This window comes from Aphelocoma coerulescens, chromosome 1, assembly GCF_041296385.1.
Source record: "Aphelocoma coerulescens isolate FSJ_1873_10779 chromosome 1, UR_Acoe_1.0, whole genome shotgun sequence".
In the NCBI taxonomy this organism is placed as follows: domain Eukaryota; kingdom Metazoa; phylum Chordata; class Aves; order Passeriformes; family Corvidae; genus Aphelocoma; species Aphelocoma coerulescens.
Genome location: NC_091013.1, coordinates 108,074,851 through 108,086,869, shown reverse-complemented (window position 1 = coordinate 108,086,869; position 12,019 = coordinate 108,074,851). Strand labels below are relative to the sequence as shown.

General features: G+C 35.2%; 1 protein-coding gene across 1 annotated transcript in view; it reads right to left on the bottom strand.

The window, feature by feature from the left end:
• TMPRSS15 (transmembrane serine protease 15) overlaps positions 1–12,019 on the bottom strand; it is a 51,703-nt gene that overhangs the window by 13,326 nt on the left and 26,358 nt on the right. The window contains exons 15-20 of the mRNA XM_069027863.1: positions 11,763–11,913; positions 10,418–10,559; positions 6,768–6,857; positions 5,474–5,599; positions 4,879–5,010; positions 2,369–2,479 (exon numbers count right to left, since the gene is read on the bottom strand). Of these exons, the coding sequence (XP_068883964.1) occupies positions 2,369–2,479; positions 4,879–5,010; positions 5,474–5,599; positions 6,768–6,857; positions 10,418–10,559; positions 11,763–11,913 (752 nt within the window). The remainder of the gene's footprint in view (positions 1–2,368; positions 2,480–4,878; positions 5,011–5,473; positions 5,600–6,767; positions 6,858–10,417; positions 10,560–11,762; positions 11,914–12,019) is intronic.

The window sequence follows — 12,019 nt, the reverse complement described above, 5'->3', positions numbered from 1 at the left end:
CTGAAAACCAGTCCTTCTATAAAAACTTTTCCCAAAAGAAAATATTCAGAACAAAAATTCAGAAACTGATTAACTTATTGGTAAAAAATCTTATGCTATTGGCATAGTGACTAAGGAAGTTGGATCATAAGGCCAACAGAATCTCATATATACATATATATAGAAAATAAGAATTTTATTATGTAATATTAAAAATATATATAATAAGAAGGTCAATAGAGTGTCATATATGTCTTAGCAGCTACAGCTGCATGTCAGGCAGATGACAGGTATTGCCATTGTGAAGTAGAGAAAAGCATGCAATGCATTGACATTTACTGGCTATCAAAATATTTTTATTTTAAAAAAACTTACTTGTGCAGAAAACCTTTTTCCAACAAAGTTTTTTTCAAAAAGAGTACCCAGAATAGTAAATAAAAAATTTAGATTTTCAGAAATGCCTCTGTGACACCTGGAGTGCATTTATGAAAGAAGTGATATACAGTGATTAATTAATGATAAATGTCAGATTAAATTAGATTAAATTTTTGAGCTTCTTAAACATCTCAGAATTGTATGCACTGCAAGATTTCTCCAAACTACTTTTGACACCTCTCTTCTTGAGAGAACTTGAACTATTAACTCCTTTTCCTTTCTCCTCATCAAATCCATGTTCTCCAAATACATTATTGGTAAGGAATAATAAAGTCATGGAGCATCCAACAACTGCTTAATTCAGATATCATGTATTTTATAATTATGCCATTTCTTTGCAGTCCCTGGAAGTTTCAGAAGCTGGGGAATTTGAAAAGAGTTTGTCTAGTTCAAATTGCCACTTCTGATAAGAAATTGGTTTCAGGAAAATGAACAAGGCTTTTGGACACTGGAAAGACTCAATGTGACAGTCTCTAATTGAATTTTCATTTTAACACGTAGATTGATCTAGCCAAAGTTTGGATTAAATGGGTTTTTGGAAACAAATCTCCCAGGCTTTTCATGTGAGGTAATTTGTTATGAAGTAATAGACAATCAGTGGCAAAATAAATCTTTGGGCAAATGTACTTCGTGTTAATGTAGGTGATGGTTACTTTGTTCAGATCTTCTTTAGCAATGACTGGAAAAAAAAATTCAAGTGCTCTTTGCTTAAGAAGAAACTGAAGGGAATTTTATTCTATACATTTTAAAGGAAGAATATGTTTGCAACAAAATAGCCAATGGCACTAATTTGAGAAGTGAATCTGTGTCTTCATCTATCTATATCTATCTATCTGCATGTATTTACATATACCATGTATATTTCTATATATGCACGTAAAAAATGTTGAAATCAATGACAACTGTCATCACACACCTAAAAATATATCTGATTCCTAGTAGACATCTTTAAAACAAAGGAATTGTGCTAAGCTTAAAGACTACTTTTAAATCTTCCATTAGCTCTCCAAAGCAGATTTTCAGAAAGAGCAGTTTAACTGCTGTGCTAGGCCAAACATGATTTAAGCATTAGTTTTACATTTAAATTATTGGTTTAGAGAATCTTCTTTCCCTGCTATGTGAAATGAATTAATGTAATGTACACAAGCATTTTGGAAATAACCACTTTACTGGAGAACTAAGGAATAGCAGTGAGCAATGGCTGCTGCTTTTGAAGCTGTGCCATCCATTCACTCTGTGGAGTCCAGGTGGGCTGGAGGGTGCCATGTGTTACAGTTTGGCTTCACACTCACAAATCTGTTGGGGAATTTTCACCAAGGACATGTTTGTTCTCTACCCTGCACTGCAGAGTTTATTCTGCTGTGGAACTCAAATTAATTACAGCAACAATTGGTAGAACTTGGAAATATAAAATGGATACAGAAGAAAAGCATATGTTGAGTTTCCATTTAATTTTGAGGGCATTTAATTATGAGCAACTATAGCTTTCAGCACAGAGGAGCTTCCTACCTTTTCCAGAGTTCTTCATCAGATTCCATACACTATCTCAGAAAAGTGACTGCTCTCCTGGCCCTGACAAACTCAATGAGATATTGCTGTGTAAATTGGCATGGTCTGCATGCATCTGCAGCGTTCTACATTAGCTGAGGTTCTGTGCTGTTTTCCTAGGAAATTCCTGCCAAATATGCATGGCTTAGGTTGGACACTAGGAAAACTTTCTTCACCAAAAGTGAAGAAAGCAGTGTTGTCAAGCATTGGGACAGGCTGCCCTGGAAGGTTGAAGAGGTGGAGTCACCATCCCTGGGGGAGTTTAAAAGACATGCAGACATAGCACTGAGGGACATGGTTTGGTGGTGAACTTGGCAGTGCTGGGTTAATGGTTGGACTTGATGATCTTAAGGGTCTTTCCCAACCTAAATGATTCTATGATTTCTTTGTATGAAGGAAAGCTTACTGCACTTTGCTTCATCAGAGCCATCTTCACACTGAGATACGTTGTCACACAGGTTATCCAACGGGATGCATTTCCCACTGCCACACTGATGCTCATCAGCTGTGCAAGCCCCTGAAGGGAAACAAGAAAGGAAAATTAATCCATAATTATGAGGAAGGTTGATGTTCACAGGAAATCTTACAGTTCACCTCAAGAAAATTGTGTAGGTAGTATCCAGAACCTTTGATTTCTTTCCATTTCCATCCATGTCTCTTTCAAAATAAAGATAATTTTCAGATAAATAGAAGCTAATTAAGAATAAGTTCTATAGCACTCTGCCTTGTAGCTTCTGCTCTAGTTAGTGTTGCTCAGTTAGTAGTTTTCTTCTTTTGCAAGAGATAAACATAGGAGTGAAAAGTCAAATCCTGTCAAAAGTGACTAATGATTTCAATTTTCAAATGTTCAGCACTTTCACAAATTTTAAAGATCTTAAAGTGTGTCAAGTCAAGCAATCGAGCAAAGAGGCAATGAGAGCCCAGTCTCCTTCTGAAACCTGTTTGTGAGGAAAGGTGGAAGAGACAAAAGTAAAAGGAATGAATGAGGAAAGCATTCATGAAAATAGGATTAAGCTACTTCAGAATCAGTTATACAATAAAAGCAGATGAGGGAGAGAGTAAATATTAAGTTATATTTCTTTCTATGGCCAAAGTGTATTTTAATGGCTTCATTCATTTACAGGAAATATACAGTCATAAACTTAAATTCCATCAAAAAATGGTTTCTTTTACTTTCTTGGACTTTCTGACAGAAATATTTAATTATCTAGAAGTCTTATTTGAAGTGAGATAATTACTTTACTTCTGAATTTTTAATATTCTTATAAAATGATTCATTCATAAATCATCATGGCCTGTACCAAATGGAAGAGGAAGAATATGGTTTATAAAAGGCTTGAACCAGATTTTCACACATTCAGTGTCCATAACTAATGACAGTTATTCACAGAATTTTGTGAATAATGACAGTGTATTTATTATATTGCATGCTGACAAAAGTTACTTCTGTTCAAATAGTTCTTACTTTTCAAAAAAACCAATATTTCATAGAAAAAAAAATAAAATGCAAAGAAAAGTCTGCTTTTCTTCTAAAGTTAATTTATTTACTGACAATCCTTTTATCCTTAGGCCAGCATGCTAATGATATTAGTCTGTCCTTTGGCTGCAAAGATCATGAATAAGCATAATTCCTTTGCAAATGGAAATTTTTTAATACATTTAACCAGAACTGGCAATGGCCTCTCTGAGAATTCTGCCTTGCTAAGCTTAGTTTTCATTTTACGAAATACGGACAGGGCTGGCCCAGTAAAGATGCTGAACCAGCTGAAAAAAAAGGCAGAGCTGTTGGACTGAACAAATATGATAGAGAAGGCAGAACAAGAAGCAGCAAAATTGTCATATGTTCATCTAAACCAACCTCTCAGTCTTGCACAATGGGAATAAACAGAGTTAATTTTACAAATGTAGACCAATGGTGAAGGGTTTTTTTAATTATTAAGAAAAGTAATATTATTATTATTACTACTGTGAATCCATAAAAAAATCTGCCACTGGCTAAACAAGCTGGGAGAAACTTGCCATTTCTGATAGTTAAAATAAGAAAATGAGCCTAGATCCTTGTTGAATTTCTGTTCATGTAAGTGCATGGTACTTCACATATCTCTCAAAAGTCTCTCTGCTTTTTTTTTCCTCTGTTTTTCTCCTGTCAGACTCCCACAGAAGTAATACAAAGTCTCTAATTAATTCAGTCAAGATTTGGCCAAGAGTTAGTATAATTATTTGTCCTGCTACGCACATTACTGTTCCATGTAATTTGCATTACGCTTCATTTTACATATTTTTGGAGAGTTGATTGCTGAATTATGAGTGACAAGTCTAATTGCAATCCCCAAGAATATCAAGAGTCTTTCAGATGGGATCTGGCTGGAACCAGAAACACTGCTGTCCAAATATTTAAGAGACTAGTTCTTTCAGATTATTCACACACTGAAGACCAAATTTTTAAAGATGCAAGAAGGACCATATTGCAAATTTGATCAGAGTTACCACACACAGTTTTCTTTTCTAATGCATGGTATCAATAATAAATATTTTACAAATGCATTTAAACACACACTATTGACACCCTGGAATGATTTACGAAGTGATGTTTTTTCCTGGGGCTTTTATAGGGAATAGTTAGCATTTGCCCTCTTAATATCTGAAGAGATTTTGCTCAAAATACTGACTCAATTTTCCACACAATATCACAGAGTTTCACATGATATAGACATTGTTTCAATTACACTAAGAAACAAACTCATCATGTTTCATGACAGGAAATACAAAGTACAGATGAGTAGCCAGCCTTTTTCTCTTTAACATTTGCGTATTTCTACTGAGCAAGTGCTGAAAGTCACGTTGCACTCTCCACATTTTCTGAAATATATTTGGCCAGTGGTACAACCTCTTAAAGACAAAGGTTCAGATGCTTACTTAGATGGTAGCCAGTAGTAAAGTTTGCAAGAAATCCCTTTGCTGTTGTAGAGTTGTCCGTCCGGAGGATCACTGTCATCTGGTTTGTTGTAGAGAAGATATCTGGCAGCGGGTCTTTCTCTGTGTAGACAGCTATCCACCAGGAAAACATGAGTACATTCAGCCTATTTTGTTCATATATATTTGAAAATGTTTCGGGTTCAAAAGCAAATACTACCACCACAGGGATGTAGTTGCTTCCCCAAACCTAACTGCTCTCAGACTGCAATGGTCAGAGCCCAGCACCAGATTTGACTAATCAGCACAGAACAATTAGGCTCAACTAAAAGATTATCCTTCTGTTTGTCCACACACATAAACAGTCTGATTTACTGAGAAGTCAGTTTCACATGGATTGCACGGAGAGCTGAATGTGTGCAAATGTTTTGCAAACATGATGTCACATAGAGTATGCTTTCTCAATTTTTCCTCCAAATTTCTGAGGCCAAAAAAGTGCGAATGAAATGAGAGGAATTTAATTTCCTTTATATTATATCCCTCAGTTTGCTCTAGCTGTCTGATTACATTCATTTTAGTACCCACTGCTGCTACTTGCCCAAAAGTAAGGAATCTGGTCCTCTGCCATCTCTGACTTCAACCACATCATTAATAGCTTCCAGATCAAAAACCTGAAAATGAAGTTGGATGTTTTTTCCATTTTCAGCATTCAAGTACCACACACCTGGAAAATAGTAACACACACACACACACACAAATCACCTTCTCAGTAGTTAAATTTACTGTGCCACTTTTGTGTTGAAGGGCTTTGGGGGGAAAAATTCTCTCCTAAATTATTAATAATCACCCAAGAGATTAAGAAGTTTAAATCTTGTATTTAAAAGCTATGTGTTTCCCTAAAGTAGTAAAGCTCATTCGTTTCTGACTGTGACAATGTGACAAACAGTCATGACACTTAAGCCTCATTTGATCATAAGATAATTTTTATAATCAATCACAGAGCCTGTCTTTCAGGTTAAAGTAGCTCTTTGCTTCTGTTTAGCCTATACTTTCTCATATTTAATCTAAGTGTGGATACTATGGAAATCTCGTAAAGAAAGTGAAAAAAAACCCAAACCAACCAATTTGGAATATTTTAATGGAGTGAAAAGTATTTTTTCACTTGTAGGAGTCTCATTTGGGAACTTGTGAAATGAATACTGGAAATGTGAGCCCTATCTCAAGCAGAACAGTAACACAAAATGACAACTCTTATGATTACCATCCCAACACTATTCCCCAGGACTGAAGGAATAAATAATTAAAATTTCATTAAGAAGCAATGACAATGCTCTCTTCCTCACTTTATCCATCAACAGCACATAGTGTAATACCTTGAAGCATTCACTTTTGCCAGCTCTAGCATAATCTAAATCAAGTAACATCTGTAGAATAACATCTTCTCACTAATATGTTAAGAATCATTCAGTAAGGACAGGATTCCTTACAAAATGCATGTGCATATTCTTTGCCTCCAGAAAACTTGAGCTATTTAACAGCAGAAGTGATGATATTAACCTGGCAAATACACCAGGTTACGGTAAAATGGGAATTTTCATCACCTTATGTGTCTCTGCATTGACATAAAGACATTTGACATAGTAGGCAGGATGGAATTGGCCTGTCTGGACTCATACCATTGGAATATGCTTGTCTTCATCCCTTTTTAATCAACTGGCACATGTTTCCTTAGCTGCTGCTCAGTACCATATAGAATGCAGTTAGAAGATTCCACTGTATGTACCTTAGATCTTTTTTTTTGTTTGACAGCGTCTGAGTTGGAAAAGCAGATTTAGTATCTCTATTTTTATATGGTTAAACTTCTCCTAAAGATTTGGAAAAGAATGACTTACAAGAAGCTAAATTAGGGTAATTGTTTGGAAAGTTTGCAGAGCTGAATGTACTGTTTGGCTCCCAGAGTTCAACCGGCCCTCCACAGTCAGCTGAAAAACAAAACATTTAAGAACATAATTAATTTACTGTCTTACTTTTTCAATCTGAGGTAACAATGATAATTTTTAAAAGTAATTTTCATGATTATTGGTCTGCAAGCTGTGCACATGACAGAAATATGAAGACAAGAATGTGATACAGTCATCTGTGTCATTTACTAGTACAGTATTAGAAAAGCTAGAAAATGTCAAGAGAGGCCCCTGAATTTAAGCAATTTATGCACTTTGCTTGTATGGTTTTCTTGTTACCTGATCAATCTTAGAATTAAAGAATCATTAAGGTTGGAAAAGACCTCTGAGAACATTGAGTCCAACCTCTGACTGATCAACAAGACCTTGTCAACCTTGTCAACTAGACCATACACTGAGTGGCACATCCAGCTGTTTCCTGAAGTCCTCCAGGGACAGTGACTCCACCACCTCCCTGGGTAGCCCCTTCCAATGCCTGACCACCCTTTTGGTTGAGAAATTATTCTTTCAGCATCAGCAGAGATATGCAAATCTAAAGCTCTTTTTGTCATCTAGCAAGTAAACTTACAGCAAAAGCCCCCAAACCCCTCATACCATTATTTTGTTTTCATCAGGACCCCAAAAACTTTTACAGATAAATGCTGTCAGTGGTTAAAACAGCCATTTGCTTTTTCCTTAAAACAACTGTTCTAGTAGGAAATACCTTTGTCATAAAGATGTATATGTACTTATAGGCAAAAATTGATAAAATTTCTGTAAAAGCAAATATTGTGGATAAGTCTACATGCATATACATGCACTCACACACGTGGACACAGCTAACTGTACTTTATATATTCAATATTCTATTTCAATATATAATTTTAATGGTGGTTTACATCCAAATATGTCAGTTTCATGTTCAAAAACTTTACTTGATATTGAGAAATACTATTTATTTTTATTTTAGCCATCAGAATGGTTGAATGAACCATCAGAATGAACTTTGGTGTTTTCCCACTTTTGTTGCTCACAATTACTTTATTGAAAAATGAACAGTGCTCCTCCACTTGCTTCAGGAAATAGTAGTTAAAGCAAAACAGATTTACCTGCTTTTTTTGTTTTGGTTTTGTTTTATTTTTTGAATTAAAATTGATATTTTTCTTAACTAGCAGACTTTGGCTAATGTTTAAATCTGTCCTCCCCACCCCTTTTGGCTCAAATTTTGCATGCCATGACGTCTAACAGTATCTCACACTCTGAGCCCCTTGGTTGGGGACTGCATAATCTACAAGTCCTACCAAGTCTGACCATTGAATCCCACTGGGAGAAAGCTCAAAAAAAAAAAAAAAAATACAAGAAAAACTTGAACTTCCTCACAACAGCCATCTTCTAGAATTTTCAATTTCACCAATCCCTCCTGGAAAGAAAAGCCGAACTCTCGGAAAGAAAGAGGAACTGTTAACATTCCCACCCTGACTAATAAGTATGTTATGTTACAGCCATATGGCTCACAAGGAGGATTATTTTCTCTATAAATACCACGAACAACAGATAAAGATGATGTTGCTTTTTTTTAATGGAACATCATGGCATATGAAATCTGATCTAGTGTTGACTACATGTAAGGCACATTAGTAGTGATCTTTGTCTTGCATGGAGAAATGAGAGAAGAAATTGAATTCGCTCATGTCTTGAAAAAATGTTGTAAAAATTTCCAGTGATCTTGAAACACAAATTCATATGGAGTTTTTCATACAGCTGTTACTCATTAGAGAACCAAATAGTAATCCCTACCAACAATCTTGGTTGAGCACAACAGATGATTTTCTCAACACTTTAGAAATTATATATGACCTTTGCATAAATAAATTTCTCAGTGCTTTGGCCAAAACTTCAGTTTGTATTGACATACACATCTTAAGTGTGGAATCTACACTGTCATATCCACACCATTGTTTGTGTTAAAAGACAGGTTATTAACACAAAGATGAAAGCAATCTTTGTTTTAGATGAAAGTGTAAGCTGACAGTCTTGTGCAAAGGACAAAAGCAAATCCTGCTTCCCTATGCCACCATCAAAAATATTCTTTTTTACATTTCAAGGAAGTCTTGTGGCACTGTGAATGATGCCAGTGACTTGTACTGAAGCTCTAATTCTAGTAAAAGAAATTGACTCAGTTCAAATTCTTTTATGTCTTGTTTGTGGACATGACATTTGTAGTGAAACCATTAGTGTTAGTAAGCTTGTACACATTCATCAAAGTAATTTCATACTTCTTTGAAGATGATTGAAAGCATTCACTTTTTTTTATCAGGTTACAGATAGCATGTAGTAGCATGTCCCAACAAAGTTATGAAAACCAGCTATTTTTTTGCCAGCAAGAGCTTGGACTGTCCTTTTGTATCATGGATCTCTTTAAACTCATTCATAAGGAGTTATAAGCCATATTACCATGTCCTTTTCTTGAATATTAAAATTTTATCGGCATATTTTGGGTAAAGATCTATAATTTGATATTCCTTTGGTGTTTTTCAGAATCACTCAGGTACTATTTACCACAGGGCTGTTCTACCCCTGATCATTAGACTGGTGCTAACTCGTGAGGCGTGTTTACCCACAGCAACTGAAGGATTGATGGAGGGGGCAGACATCAGCATCTCTCCACAAAATTACTTAATAAAAATTGCAAATAAATTCCAAAACTCATTTTGGGAAATTATGACTGAAGTTACTACTGCTATTAAAATTTAATTTTGCTGACAGACACACCTTGTTGAACTTTACCTCCCTGTGTCTCATGATGGAGCTCTAAAACTGCATTTTGCTCTTATATTTAGGTTTTGTTTTCTTACCTGTCCTGTTGCAGTAGATTTGGAGGTGACAGATTTGAGAGAACGACAATATTATTATACAGTGTTTCAACGTGAATACAACGCAAACGGTCTTACTATTATTTTAGTTTTAGACCATTTTTATTTACTAAATGCTGTCAAGAGAGTAACCAGCTGTGCTTCAAAAGGCACAGTAAATCTAATAAGAGGCAGCCCTGGAACATGCTCAGTGTTTGTTTTAATGATTTGAAGCCATGTGTGGATAGGTCTTTTGTAAAAATTCTTTTTCCCAAAATTTCATCCTCTTTCAGAATAAATTACAAAGCAAACCCCATTAGATATTTTAATGATTTTTCCACAAGCTTTATTTGTATTTGTATTGGGTTTTGCTTTGAATGTGCTCGGACTTAACATCGTATACAATCTTTCTTCTCTCTTTTATAAAAGTCATCCAGATTTGTAAGGATGGTTACAGGTACTTTCTCTGTTTTTCTCTGTGAGATTTTCCTGGCTAGCTCTGGGAAACTGGAATGTTTTGAGGAAGCTTAAACCTATGTACTTTCCTCTAAAATGCTCTGCAGCTGGAAGGGTCTGGATCAAGCTGTACAATGTGTCTGGAGAGGCATGGAACTGGATCTTAGTATGTTACTCTGAAGATAACTCTATAATTCTGAAGAGAGGTTTTTATAAAATTGAGGTTGAAAATTCTGATCCACTGATACACAAATAGAGTAATAGGAAATCAACAGTGATTTAGTGTTTACTTACTAGGAACTAAAGGTGTGGTAGCAACAGTTGGCCTCGCAGTTGGCTCTACATAATTATTTTCATTACACTTTCCCTTTGTCAGGCCAATGTCATCCACGGCAATATCACTGGGACCACCCCTTTTAAAGGCATCGAAAATAACCTGAATTCAGGAAAAAAAAATAGAATTGTATGATTTAATGAACGTTTTTCAGCTTCCTGCACTGTGTCATTCTGTCTTTTCTTGAATGCTCTTATTTCCACTGTAAGCTACACTGGTGCTATACTCAGGGGAAAGCATCAGGGATGAGACAGAATTCCTCACAAAACAAAGCAGCACTATGCAAACTGAGTGGATCATTCTAAGGAATGTAGTACCTTCTTCATTTAAATGATGAACGTGATTTAAAAATATTCAATACCTTTCCTTTTTATATATAAATCCATGTAATTTTCAAAACAATTCTGCATTGCTCATCAGGCCAAACTTCTCCTGAATTAATGTCATGAAAAACTGAAATTAATCTCGTTTGTTCTGTATTGTTCTTTAATATCCATGTATTTAAAGCAATCCTGCAAACAAGGAATTCGTGCTGGTGAAATACATATAGCAATCTTCTTGAGATCATATGTGGTTACATATTTTGTGGAGGTTATGACCACATATTTTCTGGAAATCTGATGCAGCCAGGTCACCGATGCATTTATTTCCTTAGATGTTAAATGCATCTCTCTGGCAGTGCTTGCCAGAAATCAATCAAAACTACTGTAGCAGGACAAACCATCCCATATACCTATAAAATGAAATTGTTTTCAAAAGAGAGGTGTTGAAAGAATTGTCTGGAATAAATCTCCTCCTGTTGTTTACAGATAAGTCAAGTCAGTTGTTAACCATGTGGTGTCAAAATCACTTCCATCTGCAACACACTTTCAGTGGATTAATCTGTAAGTAATTAGTGAAAACACTGATTCACAATCTGAAGTAATTTAAATTTAAGTCTTCTAATGGCTCAGTGCTTCACATCAGTATTGAGATTTTATATTCCACCGCAGATTTTGATAGGCTTTGAAAACTATTGTTTTGTGGAAAGCTCTCATTATAACATTCATTGTTCCTTGACAATGATCAGGTTTTCTGTTTTCTGCAATACAAAAATCTTTAAATCCCAGAGTAAGGAAAAGGGGATGTGAGAATTCAAATGGGGATTCCAGTCTTCTGCATGCTATACTTATTTGATGGCACGCATTGTTAAATGATACTAAGTATCTTTGAAGCTGTGTAACTTTGGGTTCATTACACAGAAAACTCTGATATCAATTTAGCTAAAATAAATGAAAAAAAAAAAAAAAAGGCAGCTCAACAAACCTTAAAATCAGATGTTTCATTTAAAGTTACTTGTCCATAATTCCAGTTGTTTCCATGGTTTCCTTCTTTCTCAAAAATGATGTTTTCCTGACCATGCTCATCACCTATGCTAACTCTTAAACGGTAAACATTATCACTATACATGAAATACCTAGAGGGGGAAAAGCATTTGGGTATTATTAAAACGAAGTCAAATTCCATTAAAAAATTATAATGGTTTATGAAATCAGGATTAATTTGACACAAGCATGAAAATA